General features: G+C 37.7%; 2 protein-coding genes across 2 annotated transcripts in view; both read right to left on the reverse strand.

Moving 5' to 3' along the window:
* znf385d (zinc finger protein 385D) overlaps positions 1-10,011 on the reverse strand; it is a 33,338-nt gene extending 23,327 nt beyond the window's left edge. The window contains exons 1-2 of the mRNA XM_059339879.1: positions 9,996-10,011; positions 9,177-9,428 (exon numbers count right to left, since the gene is read on the reverse strand). Coding sequence (XP_059195862.1) covers positions 9,177-9,428; positions 9,996-10,011 — 268 coding nt within the window. The remainder of the gene's footprint in view (positions 1-9,176; positions 9,429-9,995) is intronic.
* A 4,938-nt stretch (positions 10,012-14,949) lies between these two features.
* On the reverse strand, positions 14,950-16,457 carry LOC131975957 (tetraspanin-8-like). Its single transcript, XM_059338798.1, is given in 2 exon segments — positions 14,950-16,388; positions 16,391-16,457. Coding segments are annotated over 2 exon segments (717 nt in total). The 5' UTR covers positions 16,443-16,457; the 3' UTR covers positions 14,950-15,723.
* Between the last annotated feature and the right edge of the window lie 1,963 nt (positions 16,458-18,420).

An 18,420-nucleotide genomic window follows, 5' to 3' on the forward strand; every position in this document is an offset into this window, starting at 1 on the left:
ACACCATTAATTTTTTATTCTCTGAAGAAAACATACATAATAGTCACTTAAATTAATAACCAAAAAGATATTAATTTAAATAAATCTCTGTAAGTCACTATCTATTGCTGATATGATGCATTTTTCTAGATGTGGTTGAAATGAGGAGGTGGTGGAAGTAGTGGAGTTCAATGCACGTGTTTTAATGAACACAATGTCGGATTCATCTCTCATGCAGCAGAATGAATACAAGTACAATGACGTTGAGGCAGTTAATACAGTCGTGGCTCAGTGCCAGATATTTTGTGTACATTGGAAGTTGCTTCACCTAATACCCAAGTCATGTATCTCAAATACAAATTCTTAAGTATCAACTTTACGCTGAGCTTATGAATACATGCAGAGCAGGAACATAGAAACCTCGAATCAAAATGGCCAAATTAGGTAACACAAATGTGACTGTGCCTAAGGCCCAGTGATGAAAACCTTTGCATTTGAGGTATGATGAACTCTGTGTCTGTGGTGACATTCCCAGGAAAATCCAAGAGTGGCACACAGTTAGTGACAGTCTCCCATCAGGGGAAAGTCCTAAAAGAGTCCAAAAATACACACTTGAGTCCAATGACTGGCAACATGCTTGAAAAATAAAAAATAAAATGATATACATATATAATGTCACACATTTACTGTAAAGGAATAGTTAGGTTTCGACACAAAAAACACCAGGGGCCTCATGTATCAACATGAAACTACTTTCTTTTATGCTCTGTTTAAAACGTGCCGTTTTCCACCCTCAATAACCCGTTCTAAACTTGAGGGGATAGACGATTTTTTTTTTCATCTATTATTATTTTTTAGATTTAACCTGCATACTGCTGCTTACTTGTGCAATAATAGTATGTTGGAGTCTGTATATTTTGTATTTTGATTGTATATTTTGTTAAGTCTATATATTTTGCTATTTCCACTATTTTTATATACATATATACCGAATTTCAGTATTTCTGATTTGGATCAATATGGAGCGCACACATTTTTCACAGATAACCTGCCTTTATTACTGGATCAAAGTCCTGATCGCCGATTGTTTCCCCTTTGGTTTAACATGGAGGTGTTAACGCTGCAGGTGTACAGGATCCATGACGCACAGATCCCTCTCTCTGGAGAAAAAAACGTGAGTCCTTTCAGAATAAGTCAGGTGTGATGAATAATTGCTCCTGTATGTGATGTTTAATTGGGACAACAAGTTAAGTGTGGCTTATAAACTGATGCGTAAATACGATTTTGGCAGCATTATGCACTGGCTGCTCCATCGGTTCTCAAATAATTAAACAACGGTGGAGATTAGAAGAAGTCTGATCCGGCTGTGTTCACAGCCACAGTAACACCTTGTTGCTGAACCCAGACCTGAGGCACCAAAAAGCTAATTTTCCCGCCTCCACCTCGTAGATCACCACGTCAACCTCGCGAACAGTGGCAGCACATTGATTTGCCGTTGTTTTTAGATAATCAGCGGGCATGCCGGCGATTTATAGTCATTTGTAGTGCATTCCCGCTCAGTTCCACGCTGATTGGGATGTATCAAGGAAAGGTGCGCAGAATCTGGCGTAAGCACAGTTCGATACATGTGGAGGTGAGTTTCTGTATGTACTTTTCTAGTTTTGGGAGTATGCCATCTTTCAGTATGAAAGCTACGCACTCTTTGATACATGAGGCCCCTGGTGAGGGTTAGAGTAAGATCACTTATTGGGACATCAGAACAAGACATGACACAGTCCCATCACCCAGTCGTGGTTGACAAAAGACTCGCTCTTCAACTCACTGAAGTGTGAAGATGCGTGCTGTTTTTCCAGTCTTGGAAGCCTTGCAAGTAAATAGTTACTATGGTTATACAAACAAAGAGAAGAGCAACAAGTACAGACGATGGAACTTAAAAAAAAGTGAAAGTGCAATAAATAGACACAACAGCAAGATAGAAGTCTTCTGCATTTTAACTTTAAATTTGTGTTGCTTTCTCTGGTAATAATGAAAACAGAGAAGGTGGACTCAAGTTTCCCCATAACCCCCAAAATAAACCAGGTCAGTGGGAAAAGTGACATGTCAGTTTACCACAAAGCGCCCACAACTGTGAAGTCATTGTTGCAAACTAATGAACTGAGTTTCACAGGTGACAGTTCAATTAAACCTCCGTTTACTGTTGACTGACATTGTTAAGGCAGCAGGGAAACTTTTTTTACAGTGTACAACAGCACTGTTTTGTTGTTTCCTGCCACAACAATAAAAAAACACTATAAAAGTAATTAGACCTCTCGTTACCAAAGCTCTTCACATGCTCTTGAATGACAATAAAGTGTATTTCTGAAAAATAAAATAAGCATTGACCTGCCATTGTTCCTAGCATTGATATGGTTGTGCTTTTGGAATAATGTTATTACAAACCAAATATATTTTTTGTTTTTCGTTTGTAATTTTAGAGCAAAAACAAAGCCATTGAAAGCCCACTCTGCAAAAGCAAACAGAGCTCCTCCTCCCTGTTGTGTCTACCTACTCTCACTATACGGCCATTACTCTTCCCTGAACTCTGCTTTTCATTAGAGCCAGTTTGGTGCCACTGATATACCGTCAAATACTTCAGCCTTACAGATAATGCAGCATTTACCCGCCTCGACAATTAATTCTTCTGACATCTGAGCGCATTAATATTCATTACCCAGTGCCACTTGTGACAAACCGCCACCCCCGTGCACTGGAGATACGATGGTGAGATGGTGCAGAAATGTGCAGCTGTGTTTTAAGGGCACGGGGATGATTTATCGCCATTTGTCTGTTTGGTTATGAAGGCTTGTTGTTTAAGGTCTCTTGAGGTCCCTGCCTGTGCATAATGGGTTTACTATTTGGTATGTTTTTTGTACGTGTGCATTCTGTCAGGGCTGTGCAGACTCAGTGCATGTACAGATGGGTGGAGACGTCTGAATCCTGTCTTTACAGATAATAGGGGTGTCGCTGCATTTCATAGAGGTTTATAAATGCAATAAAGAAGGCATGCCAATGTTCACACCATTATGGATGCAAGCATCAAAATTAAACCTACACTTCCCCTTTAAGAAGCCGTCAAATGTCTCACTCTTTTTAGAAGTGTTTTTTTTATGTTGCATGTCTTGTGGATCAAATAGGATTCCATTCTATTAAATGTGCCAGATCCCACTGAGGGTGTCACACATTTATAACAAGTCTAAGTCTATACTAAATTCTATTTTTGGGGCATTTTGTGAAGTGTTTTTTGCATAGACACCTGTTTGAATCCCCCTCTCAATCAAGCTCATCATGATGCAGCAATTTCCCTTTTATCAAGACAAATTTCTCCTTGAGGAGACCAATAAAGTAACTTTGACTTTTGACTTATGACTTTGACAAATATCCAGCTGTCTATGTGTTTTAAACGTATTAACTTTTAGTTAATATTTAACTTATTAGTCTGTGTCACTACAGGCAGATTACCCTCACATGCAACAGTAGGCGTGGAAATTAAATAAATCAATTAATCAATACATGCAAACACTGCTAATTTATTTCCATGAAGCTGACATGAAAAGTGTTTTGTGCTGAAGGCAGTTAAGTCAGCTGCTGTCCACTCAATTCCTGCAGACAGACAGCTGCAGAGTGAAGCTTACAGAGAAACCACAAACCTTGATTAATCAATTAACATGCAGTAAATACGTTGAAAACACACACACAGTGAAATATGTGTGTGACCTAAAGAGCTGTCCATGCAGAAAATGCTTCACTTAATGCAACGGAAGATGGAGTCAGTGGGGATTGCACAACAGAACGTACACACTCACATATTGCTCCCAGTGGGGATTCCCAGTAACAGTGTCACATGCATATTGTTCTCTATCAGCATGTTCAGGCATGATGTTTATTGCTCCTGGACAGCTGCTGTCCTGCATGTTTAAGGTATCTTGTTGAGGAAAATCTTGACAAACAATGGACGACAATGAAGAGTTCTTGGAAAACAACCGGGATTTTAATTAAAGTATTAAAATACAGATCCAATTGACAAAATACAGACTGAACTGATTGAACAGCTCTCCCTTTATCTTTTGCCCAGTACGGCTTCTCTTTATACTGTAAGGTTAATGCATTTTTTCTTGTGATTTAACTTGGTTTCTTTGTTCTCATTATACACTGTAAAAAACATGTTGTTTTTACAGTAAAAAAAACGGCAGCTGTGGTTGCCAGAACCTAATATTACGGTAAAATGGGGTACTGTTTTGGCTGATATATACATTTAGAGTGTTTCATTGTAACTGAAACTGAATGAACCCATTTATCATTTTACGGTCTTTTACTGTCATGGTTTAGCAGTTTTTCACTGTAAAATCTACAGACATTTTTTACAGTATAGTGTTTTTGGGAATTTGGGGAATAATCTGATTCAGAATGTGCTCAGCTCTCTCACAGCATCCTAAGCAGCTGAAGCTCTTCAAGGGCTTCATAACAAACTGACCATTTAAATCAGGTGTGTTAGAGTCGACAGACACCTGAAACACACGGTGGCTCTCCAGGAGCAGGGTTGTAGACCACATCTTATTAAAGTTCACTTAGAAGGCTCCAATAGAATTTAACTGAAAATATCTTTGGGTTTGGTTTGTTGTTGTTTACCAGCACAGAGTGAGTGGGAAACTGAAGAGTGATCTTTTTATTTGAAGCCCAGCACACAGGGGTAAAAAGATGCAGTGCAACAAATATTTGTCACTACTAAATTACTTCCTGGCAGCTATAATTCATCTGAACATTCGCCGCCACTTGAGGTGTGAACTTTCTCAGATATTTTTTATTTTCTCTCTAAAACTTTCTCTGGATGTTCACTAGGAAAATCTGAAAATACAAATGTTGCTTTTTGTCTGAAACAGCAGACAGTGTACACACACACACACACACACACACACACACACACACACACACACACACACACACAGCTGGCTCTGCCCTGTTGGTCTTGATTGATTGGCAGGTGACCAATTTGATTATAAAATAAACAGTCAATAATGACCTGAATTTCAAAACATTTTGATTATTTTAATAATTTTTATGGTTGTATCTTTTGTCAGTATTCATTCATCTGAATATTTATTTTATTTAATCATGCAATATCAAACACTTTTCATGACTTCCTTTATGATAGATTGATAGCTCAGGCTGTAAGAGAGCTTCTATAATAACAATTGAATGTGCAATTCATGTATGTAAAGGCTGACATTAAAGGAAATAACTTCAGAAAAATACAAAATCTGAACTCTTTATCTGAACAAGTTCTGTATGAAGGTTTTACAGACATATCTGTGGGCTGCATTATATTTATTTCCAAAGTTATTCAGTCAATTTGTGTTATGCTTCTTTCATTAAAGCTTCTTTCAGATCTGCTTGGCTAAGTCTTGGGCGCTCAAGGTTCCTATAGCACTTGAACACGTCACAGTTAACATTCTTTAAGTTGTTGTAAAAAGATCCATAAAGGAAAGATGACCGTGAATATGAAAGTGTGAAAAAACCTCATGTGAGTTGTTAATTACCCTTGAAACTAAGATTTCAAACACACTGTTACCTGACACCCAGAGACCACCAAGATGGCAACCAGAGGCTGCGTTACATCACCTGAAAGCTCTCTTACGGTAAATGTCGACAAACTGCAGCGTGGATTAGCTCAGGGTTTGCTAAAGTGCAAATTGCTCCACTTAACGGTTTTTATATTTGTATAGCAGCTTAGTAACTCTGTGGGATGCAAAGCAGAACGCTTCCAGGTGTGAAGCTCTTAAAATAACATAAAGACTATATCGTGTGGCCTACGTGAGGTTAAATATGTAGCATTAAGTACCTGTTAATACTGTTTTCTCACTTACTTTTGAACTCAACAGAGGAACATTAGTAATATCTGTAGCAGTCATGAGCCAAAATCACTCACACATTCCCTCTGAGACATGGTATGAATACCTGGTTGGGCATCTCAAGCGTTTAATGGATGTGTTTTCACCTCAAGCAACCTTTTAAGCGTCAAGCATGAATAGGTCAGACTTGACAAATAGGTCACGGTACACGATGAGCTCCAGAAATGTGCTCCTAATTTAAATACTTGTGGAATATTGGAAGAATGCACGGGCAAGAGGTAAAATTAATCCCAGAGCTCGAAGGCTAAATGTGTTTCCAATTCCTGTAGAAAAAAAGTCTATTGTTACAGTTAAAGGGGAAGACTTTCATTGGGCCAATTTCATGACATAATAACAGGCAGCTTAAAGAATATTGCAGCACAGGAGATGAATGGAGAGCAGGGCCGCTCGGCAGCCAAAGACCTTATCCTCCACACAAGCAATATGAAACACAGCAGATAAAATAATTCAAAATAATCTGCATCTGGCTTCTGTCAGGTGCTGGAAGTTGCAGTTAGTGTTTGTTTACTTTTTTCAACATGTTTAAAGCAGGAGTTCCACTGAGAGTATGAGAATGTTTTTCTGCAGACACCTGGCTGAGATAACCGGATTTAAACAGCCACCTGGCTGCAACGTGATGAATATTAAGTTACACACAGTCAGCACACAACAACGTGCACCAGCAAAAGTGTAATTAAAAACGGGATAATAGGCGAACCCAAAGTACAAATCCAATGTAGGAGTGAGTTCCGGAGCACATGGTTGTATGAATTGCCTCCCGGATCCCTCTCCAAGAACTCTGTGGCTTTGGCGTGTCTTTGTAGTGTCACCGCAATGAAAGGTACCAACGGTGATAATGGTACACCCTTTCAGACAGCCTCTCCTCAAAGGCATTCACCGTGTTGCACTCGGGTTTACAAACAAAAGCGTGACAAAGGAGGTTTTGCAAAGAATGGGGAGGGAGAAAGAAAGATTGGGAGAGAAAAAACTTCTCTCCCACTCAAGGTCAAAACTCCAGCAACACTTATGTTGTACAAAGAACTGCTTCACTGTGAGACCAGCTTGTAACCTTCATCTGGGTTTTTTTTAAAAGGACGACCCTGATAAAGGCCACCCGAAAACGGGATTCACACAGAAACATTCTCCATAAAAATTTCTTTTGAATGTTTTCTCTTGTGAAGAGAAAAAATAAGAGATGCACCAAACCTTCTTAGCCATTGAAATCTGCCCTTACCCAGGTGTGCTAAGTGAAGCCGAGCACTGAAAATCTGTTCCACATTTGGTCATTAAAGTCCTTAAAGTATACGTTACTTTGTGATTTAAGTCATTTTATGGAAGCCAAAGTCAAATTTTAAGGCTTAACCCTCTGAAATCTATTAAGCTGTTATGTCCGTTGAAAAATCCAACCTGGTCTCACAGGAATCCGTGAAATAGCCACGGATTCGCTTAACTCAAAATCCGTGGAATAGCCACGGAATCACTCAAATTTCCGTGAAACTGACACGGATCTCGCTACAATGCAAGTTAATGACAGTCATATCCCGTGGCTATTCCAACATAAAAAAGTGACTATGTACATTCAAAATATAACGTATATTTCTCGCTAGGAATGTAATCAAAATCAATTTTTAGTCAAAATATTGATTTTTTCACTAAAAATGAGAGAACTGTCCACCGGAACCTTGAAAGTCACGTGACTTGGACACAAACCAATAGGAAAAAATATCCATGGAATAGCCATGGGATATGACTGTCATTAACTTGCATTGTAGCGAAATCCGTCCATCTCAGCCCCAATAAGTTTATTAACTCATAAAACCAGATACATGAAATAGGTTTCATATCAACCAAAAGGTTTACGTAAAAAGTTGACAAAGACGAAAACGAGGGACATTTTCACTATAATTTTGGTTAATTTTAGTTAGTTTTGTAACCACACAATACAGTTTCAGTGAGTTATCTTTTTTTTTTTTAAAACTCGTTTTTATTTTTATTTCAGTTAGCGAAAATGTTTTTTCAATTCTAGTTATTTCGTTAGTTTTGTAACTATAATAACCTTGCACTAAACTGATATTGGGTATTGGAATTGGCTGATATTGGCCAAAATCACTGGATCGGTGTTAGGATGCATTTCTAAGTAATTCTGCACAGCATGTATCCATAAGCTCAGCGTAAACTTATACGGTATGTGTGCATTTGAGGAACAAGACTTGTGTTGCCACTGAACACTTTAGTTGACCACACATGAACACATACATTGTAAACATATGTTGACAACTTTACCATGTAAGCACAAAGTTAAATGTAGCAGAATAAGTGGCACCGTGCCACGATGAGGATATAAGATGTTTCAGTCTCTATAACGTTTTCATTCATTCTGAAGCCAAAACTGAATCCGACATTGTGTGGATTGAATGTGCACTGAACAACCTCTCTGATAGTATGCATTTTTGTTGTGATTTGATGAATGAGGAGAACAAGTGATCGGATATCGGAATAAAGTTATAATCCGATCCATAAGACTAAACTATTGCTTTCTGCTTCACTAAACTTTGCTGCTGTAGAGAGACCTGAACAGTTAGTGTTATATTGAGTATATTGTTAAATTGTTAGTGAGTATTGTTGTGGGCAATGCATTTCTTCCTCGAGGGGAGTTTCACAGTTTGAGCCTGATGTTTTTAGATGGCCAGGTTAAGCAAAGTGAATACTGAAAAAATATCTTTTAACAGCTTAGTTGTTTAAGGGGAAAAGACGGTATGGGATTGTATCAGGACCAGCATCTGACCTGAGAAAGTGGTATTGGCCCTCCGTACTGAAAACAGCTCTGCATTTTGTTGTTGCAGCGACTAAATAATCTCTTTCAAATGAAATGAAACCATGTTTTTTTTCTATACAGTGCTGTTTGTTCGAACGCAGCCTCAGATTATACAACGGAACATTTATTTTGAAATATACTGAGGCCCTACCTCATCCTTCATCTGTCTGACTGTCCGCCGTGTCCTGCAGACATCTCTGAACTCTAAAAATTCAATTTATGAGCACTGAGTCAGTCGCCAGCCATCGGCAGACCGGCCAACACGGAGTTGATATAATCAGCAGTGAGCCCATCCAGCTCCTAAAGTGATTGCATGTTGTGTGCAGCAAATGTAAAATAATAAAAAACGTGGGTTTTTGGGTCAAACATTGACTCTCAACAGACGGGCAGCAGCTACAAAAAGAAAAACAACAAAGAACATGTGTTGGGGAATGTGCAGCAAGCAGGAAAACACAAACCTTTCCTGTCGGTGCCGTCGGGGACCTGCGAGGTGTTGATGCCCTTGGCGATCTCCTGGTTGGTGGTTTCCTTGGTGACCACTGAGCCTTTGAGCTTACTCTTCGGAGTGTCCAGGGCTTTTAGCTTCTTGGCATGTTTGGTCCCCTTGTAGTGGGCCAAGGCCTGGCTCTGTGAGGAGAACAAATAACAGGCTCGATTAAACGCTGGGAAAGCAGCTCCGTGCAGAGCCAGGATGAAATGGAATATGAAAACTGGAGGAGCAGAGTCGGAGTCAATGAACCAGACTAAACATAATTAGCAGTTGATACATGTTGCAGTCCAGCAAAAAGTGGTGACATGAAATCTTCCCTTACAAAGTCGGTAAAACACACAGGTAGTTGTATTTCTAAGTAATTTAGGTGGCTTTGGCTGTATTGAGGAAATAACTTTCCTTTTTTTAATTCAAATCTGTATATTAGCATTTTGGAATTAAATATATATATATTTAAATTTTTTTACAGCAATTAACTGCTTAAAAATGCACTGATGTGTGTATAATGCACTGATTTGTGTGTGTGTGTGTGTGTATATATACATACATATTTATTTTATGTATTTTGTTTTTAATATTTATTCATTTTTCTTCTCTTTCTTCTTTTTTCCCTATGTCATTTTGCTTTGGTTCCAACCCCTGGATAGCTGTTGAGATTTAAAATTGGTTCTACAGAAATGGGCTGCTTTAGAATGCCTTAATGTCATATATAAACATTTTTTATTAATTAGTTAATATTTTATTACAACTTTATTTTTTGCTAAATCTACCCATTTATATAAATCACCTTGCCTTGATTTCATCTCCTTGATAATTGTTGAGATTTTAGATATTTTTCTACAGCAATATGCTGCTTTAAAATGCCTTGATGTCAGATATATATTTTTATTCATCCATTTATTTTTTATTTGCAAAACCTGTCATTTTTCTTTGGTTCCAGCCCCTGGATAGTTGTTCAGATTATGTTTTTACTGTTATAAACTGGCTTAGAGTGCCTTAGTGTCAAATGTTTTTTTTTATTCATTTATTCATTATTATTATTATTATTTTTTTAAATCCTTCCCGTATATTAGTCCCTTTTCTTGATTCCAAGCCATGGATAGCTAATATATTTTTTATTAATTTACTTTTTAATTTTGTAAAATCTGAGTCATTGTTCCTTGGTTCCAGCTCCTGAATAGCTGTTGAGATTTCACATTTGTCCAGCTATTCAAACTTATAAAAACAAGCTCATTTCTGAATTTAATAAAGAAAACTCATGGAGTGACACATTAGTGATTGATACATTTGTGTGACCCAAGATGTATAATTTATGAAGTGGCTTTTCGCTTTAAAGTCCAAACACGCAGCCCCACTAACATTCACCTTCACAAAATATTCACCCAGGCACACAGAAGTGGGACATATGCAAAGACTTTGAGCTGTCCTTGTTTACCTCTGCACACGTCCCTGCATACTTTGCCTGTGGCAGGAAGGAAGGTATCAGGAGAGATGCAATTGCCTCTTGGAATAAATAAGTGCGCCGACCATGCATCCCCTGAAGACATTTGTAAGCATCTTTATTTATGGGCCACAGTGGGGATATTCACTAAAGACTGCTGGGACAAAGAGACCATTCCAGGTAGTCCTTTCTGCAGCACCACACAAGCAAAACACTCCTCCTGTTTCCTGTTGTTCCTTTATAGCAATTAGCCGGTTGTTTGAGCCAGTGGTAGAATAAATTACTCTTTCCTTAAATAAAAATAGAAATGCCATAGTCTAAAAATACTCTGTTACATGATAAAAGCCCTGAATTGAAAATGGAACTTTAGTAAAAGTACTGGGTAGATCAGTAGTATAGTACTGATTTGACTATATGATTACTGTGAAATAATTATTGATTTATTGCAATATCTATAGCAATTTTTGTCATTATTTTATGCTATCAAATTAATTTTTTAGTTTGTGTCTGGTGCATTGTGTTTCTCTTTTTCGGCAAATTAATTGCACACAAGATACGATTTTAGGGATTTGGAAAGAGAGTCTTATTGTACAAAAGCGTAGAGATTAAATGATAACAAAATAATTCACAAGACCAAACTTCTGCCATCAACACAATAAGGCAAAAAAAGCGAGGACAGAAAGAAATGGAAATAATTAAAAAGGCTCTGGATTAATTATACATTATTATCAACATGATATCAATTCATTTTTAAGGGAGGTTAAGCTGGAGAATTTTTGAAATAATATAAAATAAAATAAAAAACATGACATTTCAACAGATTTGTAAGTAGAACTTTATCAAGTTTTAATTATTTTATTGAACAATCAATTGTTTCATTGAACAAAAGAAACGTGAATGTTGAGTTAAATATTACTCATCCCCCCGACCCACCCATTCAAAAATTAAGAAAAATGACCCCCTGCCGCACCCAAAAAAAAACAAAAAAAAACCTAAAAGTCCCATTCAACATGTTAATAATTTTATTAAAGAGCCCCTCTCCCTCCAACTTGTAAATCAATGCACAGTGCATGTAGGGGGCGTGGCCTCAGCAGCCCTGCAGTAAGCAGTGTGCTGTGTGTGCATGTGATTGAAGAATAGCAGATATTCAAGTGTACTTGCATGAAATCGGGTTGTTTTAGTCATGATTATACTAAAATATATTTTCCCCCATATATATTTAAGTTCCCTGTTAAGGGCCAAATTCCCTTTTCATTCCCGTTTATTCCCATAAATTCCTGTTAATTCCCATGAAAAGTTTCCCACTTTGAAAATTCCCAGAATTTTGCAACCCTTTATGCATCATATAAGCATATTTTAATCACAAACTGTCAAATGTAATGGTGTAAAAAGTACAATAAAGTGTGGAGTTGAAGTATAAAGTAACATACGTTGGTAGTACAAGTATGTCCAAGAAAAAGTACAAAACAAGCTCATAATCTCATGACAAAGCTCTTATTAAGCCTGTCACTATAACTATTTTTGATATATGATATGTTGTCCCAGAAATTATATTATTTTAATTTTAAGACCAATTTATGCCACTGATATAATGATAATATAATACGATTATTATACAAGTTCACCTTTTCAAAGAGCAGTATACTTTTCATTCTTAAGAAAATGTACACACTAATGTGAAATATTATTAAAATATCCTCAATAAATAGAACAACAAAGAAGAAATTATGTTTTATTCCTGTTAATTGGGCTGTGAAAACATCTTATAATAGTGGGTAAAACCTGCTGTTTGTCAAACATCATGTTGGTGACATTATTAAGTAAACAAACCAGCATGTCAACACAACGAGAGATATGGAGGTCAACCAAAATTACAGTGTTCATGCCTATTTATCATACAATAATCAATGTTGTAATTATGTCAGGCCTTGCTCTTTTAGCATTTTTCATTGCTGAATTCGGCCTAATTTACTTACAGTATTGATTGTGAACTTACGAGTGTCGCGAGTTAATAGAAAGAGACAGGTAAAGAGGTTTCATTATATGAGGGGAATAAAGTTACCGCAGTTCAATCATTTTGTTGGCAGAGGTTGTGAAATTGCTGAGGTGCCTTAAATGTTTTCCCTTCGTTCCAGAAACCATTTTTGGATGAGGCGTCACTTTTTCAAACTGAGTGCACATCTTGTTCTGGCATGAAACCATTCATTCTGACCCACATTCATCACTCTCCAGGTACCACAGACATAACTTTCTTTTTTTTTGTCATCAGACTCAGGTGATATGGATGAGTGTTTAATGCGACTACGCCAATAATTCATCTTTCATCAAAGCAATGAAGTGGAAGAATTGCCTGAATTCCAAGTCTGACACATGCATGATTAAAACTGGGAAGGGAATCATTTGTTTTCCATCCAGGTGCTCTGTTAGGGGGGAAGACATCACACAAATCACTTTGGGAGGGTTGTTATAGGATTTAGAGGGGCTGTCTGGAAACCAAAAGGTCACAGTTTAAATCCCAGTGTATCCATCAACAGACATGAGCCCCTTTTGGCTCTGTAAGTAAACCTGAATGTGACTGTCGGATGAAATGTAGATTATGCTGAAAACATATTTGCTAAATCGGCTTCTTACGAAGATCGATGGGGTCCGACCAAAAGTTGTGGTGAATCTTTCATGACAGATTTCTGCACTCCTGTCCTTAGTTTTTAGTTGGCTACTATTTGAGCTTTTAACTTCTAATAACCTAAATAATATCTGACGATTTCAACTGTTAACTTTCTTATTTAGTCCTAGGGGTTACAGATAAATCCTTGAGATTTGAACTTGTATTTTCATAGACTTTAAGTTGGAAACAACTGTTTTCTTTTCTCTCACCAATGGCCCTTAACAAGGAACTTAAATATAGTTGAGGAAAATATATATTTTAGCATAATCTTGACAAATACAACTAGACCATTTTACTTAATTTTTGAATGGGTTGGTTCAAGGCAGACAAGTAATATTTTAAATAAAATAATTAAAATTTGATAAAGCTCTACTTACAATTTAAAAAATGACATTTCAACAGATTTATTTGTATTATTTTGCCTGCTTATAACAAAACATAAATCTTCATATTTATGTTAGGATATCATATGGTGCCTCCAATTTCCAGTTAATTTTCATAATTTCCCAACATTTTTCAATATTTACAAAATTCCCCAGCTTAACTTCCCATGGAAATTTAACGGAAATGTTCCACCCCTTTGCAACCCTATTCATAACAGACTTAATGTTTAAAACAACCAGTGAGTAAAGTCTATTGAACGATGATGTGATCAGGCAGGGGAGGTGAGGCTGACGTGGAAAACAAGATAAACTTGTCTCCAAAAATCTGGAAATTCTTGAAAAACCACGTTTGACATTGTAATAACAACATCAAACTGGTCATTGTTTCACTAACAAAAGAGGGGAAATTTTAAGTATCATGACTAAAAGGTTTTCGGAACATGTTACTCCGGCTTCATAATTCAATTAACTCAATGTGAAATCCATGATCAGTTTCTTCCATAAACAGCAGTGGTGGTCAGGGTTATTCAGAACAGACCGAGAGCTCAACACGGTACAGCTGTGTGTGTTTTCAGTTGCTCAGATTCATTGAATCCTGTTCTTATAAACCATCCAACAAATTCTTATTAACTTAATGTTCAAATTAAAGTATCTCCAAAGCCCAACAATGATGCAATGCAGGGTAAACTCCCTTAAATCACTTTTATTCATGGAATACATTACACAGGGTTTTCTGCATCTGTAGACCAGTTTTATTTCATTCTTTTTGATAGAGTTTAATTTATAGAGTTGAAGTCGTCTCACGGTTTTATTTGTGGTACTAAGTTTATGCACCATTTTTAGCCAGCCATAAATCTTTATGACCTAGATTCGGAGAGTATATGCCAAAGCGTAGAGCCAGGAGTTCCATACGAATGGAAGGACAATGTAATGCAGCAGAGAATGTAAATTACAGCCTGTTGTGATGCAGATTTTTGGGGTTTAGGTTGGAGGTCCGCCTAGTTATTATCTACACCAAATGGAAATAAACACTTTTTTTTTTGTAAAAACTTTTTATTTGAATAAAAACAAAACAGCACATACATGTTGCTCTACATCTTGTAAACATAAGAGGTATTTTCATCAAAACATAAAAATAAAGAAAATGGTTTAAAAAAATAAAATATTTATAAGTTTATATATTATATATAAGAAAAAAAAAATCAAAATCACATCCTTGCAAAAGCATTTACACTCCATCACAATACTCATATAAAGACATAATTATACCTAAATTGATAGGCAACTTGAAAATCAGAAAAAAAATAAAGATAATGATAATTTGAAAATCACAATAAAAGCCATAATAGTTAGTTTATCTGCCCCATGTCTTCCTTCATCCAGGTTCTCTTCTGCAAACAGTACTTTATCATGTGATAACATCGATGACAAGAGCAACATCAACTCAAATGATAGTACTAGTAAATTAAAAAAAGATAGTTTGCTGCATACATGTATAGCACTGACTAAGTATAGTTATTGAAACAGAAACAAAAAAACGAGATGAACCAGAACCAGATGAGTGGAGTCAAGAACTTGAGAGGGGGTTTATCACTTTAGGAAATAAACACATTTTAAAGATATTTTTTCCTCTGGCATCAGACTGCAGTCAGCACCTGGTTATGTGCTGGGGATTTTTATATTTTCCCTCAGTAACGTTCATCCAAATCAAATCCTTAAGGATGTTTAAGCATGAATTTATGGTCTAAGAATAAGTTAGATTATGTTTAAAAATAGCACATGTAAGCCATTAAAATCAACAAATATGCTCCATTTCAAGAGTAAGTATAATAGGTACTGATGCAGCACTTTAATGTTGTAGCTGCTTGAGGTGAGGTAGTTTTCATTTTTCATTCTGATAGATTAGTTCAGTGGTTCACAACCTAGGGGTCAGGCCCCTCCAAAGGGTCACAAGATGAATCTGAGGGGTCATGAGCTGATTAAAGAGGGAGGAGAAGGAGATACAATACAAGTTCTGCTACACAAATTACTCAACATTTCTGACTCTCCTATAAAAAATAGTAGTAGTGTTCTCTTCTTCTTCTGCAATCAAACTGGCCAGGATGGGTGCCAAAACCAAGCCCACAAGGATTATGAAGCCAAATACAAACCCAGTGCCCATCACTGAGTTTGACACATGGTCCCACCACTTGAAGAATATGGTCATGCAGGGCGTTGAGTATACCTGGCGTCCGTCCATATCTATGAAGTCCCTAGAGGTGTCCGTGCAGTTACAAGAGTCGGGCACCACCGTGGAGTTGCCCCAATCAAGGTGTCCAACGAAGAGACCACAGCAGAACTCTCTCCTTTCAGCACCCTGTAAAGCCTTCTGAAAGTCTTCTGGCTTTTCATTCAGCGGCTTCATCTGATTCCTCAGCAGCTCCCGGGCAGCTACCGTTCTTGATAAGAATACCAACAACAACATGACCTGCAGCAGGAAGAACACTGCGGCAAGGCTCAGGACGAACGAGGTCAGCAGGCAGCGGTTCTCTCGGATAGCTCCACAGCAGGCCAGGAAGCCTAATATCATACTCATGGTGCCGATAAATATGAGGAGGTGTATGGCTGGGAGAGCTTCATCAGTCAGGTCGTAGTCTGCTTTGTTGCTCTTCACATGTACGGCACAAGAGATGAGAATGATTCCTCCCATAAAAACAACAAGTTGAAGACGAAGAGAAGGTATTTGGTGACCTTTTTGAGCGTCATTGTTGCATGAAACTTCTCTGCCACTGCATGCTTAAATACAGGTGGGAACTCCCTGTTGGGTGTCACAGTTTCAGCTCTGTCTCCCAGTAATTTTGCACTGAGCCCGCCTCCTCCTCACTCCACCTGTCAGCCACTCCCTCCTCATCAGCCAGACTCTCTTCACCTGTTTACCCAGCTGCCCTTGATCACTAATTAAGCCACTATAAAGACTCCTGCCTCACACACTCACTGCCAGGTTGTTAGTGTACCATGTGTCCTACTCTCCAGCGGTTTTCTTGTGTACGTTTTGGTTTTGACTCTGACGCTTGCCTGTTTTTGGACTCTGCCTCTGCCTTATCCCTTTGGATTGTTTGCCTGCTCTGCTGACTGAACTCCCATGTACCGTACATTTGCTTGTGATTAAAGACTGGTTACCTCCTGTTTCTGCCTCCTGTGTGCTGCAATTGGGTCCATACACGACCCGTTACAGTTAGGGGCGTGTTCAGTCAGTGAGGAATCGGCTTGTTGAAAGCAGAGCACATGCAAATCTAGCCCTTAGTGGTTAAAAAGTAGTTCTCCCAGTTGTTCAACCCCGAACTGTGGTTACTCAAACAACAGAATGACATGGAGGGAAAAAGAGAGGCTCAATTAATTCAGATAAAACAATTGATGCCTCTGTTTGTCCAAATAATCCACTTACGAAGTAGTCAAAAGAAGTAAATTGATACATTTTCTTTTGCTTCTTGATTGCATTTTATTTCATTAAAAAGAGTGAAAATTAGGCATTCTAGTCCCAATGGCCCTCATTTATCAAAATAATGTACAACAGAATGTGGCCGTACGATCATTTCTACCCATTGCTCAGCATTTATCAATTTGGACGTGAGCGGAGGGTACGATCAGATCTCACGTCTGCTCTCAGCTCGTCTACGCAAATTGGAATCAGCGTAAAGTCGACACGTCTGAGTCTGAGAATTGATCTTAGATTATATGCCTGGAGCTGATAAAACTAACTCTGATGAAAGTCATATCATTTATCATTTAAACATCATTAAAAACAAATAAACCCTGCAACAGTGGAAACTGATTTCCTTTGTTTAAACTATTTATGCGGCCAGACAAAACCAGTTGGTTCTGTTGCAGCTGTTGGACGAGAAATTCCACTTCATTTGAAATTTAAACTTACTTTACAACATTGCTTACCTCCTGCAACCAGAAAGCTGTGAAAAAAAGCTGTGCTCCAAATTTAAAATACTCAGTGAATTTGCCTTAGTATATAATTCTTTTATTTCATAAACCCCCATTGCTGCGAATTTCTGCTTGAAATGTTTATTTCGCTTCTCTGTGCTATTATTTGTAACGGTGCAATTGCCAATAAAGGTGACTTAAAGAAGAAAAAGGGAAAAATAATCCTCTTTTTGCCTGTATTGCGTCCTTCGATGTCATAAACTCTCGCACTTGTTTCCAGCCGCCACATTTATCAACATGCGATCATTCTTACAATGTGGTCGTGTTTACTTGACGTTGGCTTCACTTCATTGTTTGGGGCAACCACTCCGTTTTCTTAAACATCTTTTTCTTTTTTGGGGGGGGCTCATTAAACCAAATTATGTGGTAAGCCTTCTCTTTGCACATTTGCACCTTTGGTCAGCGTTAAAAAGAAATTATCACAAAAATAGGGAAAAAAATGTATTGGCACATTGGAAAATGGGAAAATATTCTGTGAGAAATAGAAGTTTATGTAAATGTTTTTGTGTGGAAGCCTTAAAAACCGTTCAAAACTTTGATGAATAAAGAGAACTGGATCCTGCGCTTGAGGCAGAGCCCCATATATTTATATGACAGCTGCCCAGTGGTGCATATAGCCAAAAAAGTTTGACTTCCATGCATCAAAAAACCCAGTTTTTCGATGAATCTTCTGCATGTATAGGGATCATAGAGCTAGTGCACCAAGACTTCCGACAGCAGAGCCAGCTACTTCAGCTACTGACTTGAAAGA

This window comes from Centropristis striata, chromosome 8 (assembly GCF_030273125.1).
Source record: "Centropristis striata isolate RG_2023a ecotype Rhode Island chromosome 8, C.striata_1.0, whole genome shotgun sequence".
Lineage (NCBI taxonomy): Eukaryota > Metazoa > Chordata > Actinopteri > Perciformes > Serranidae > Centropristis > Centropristis striata.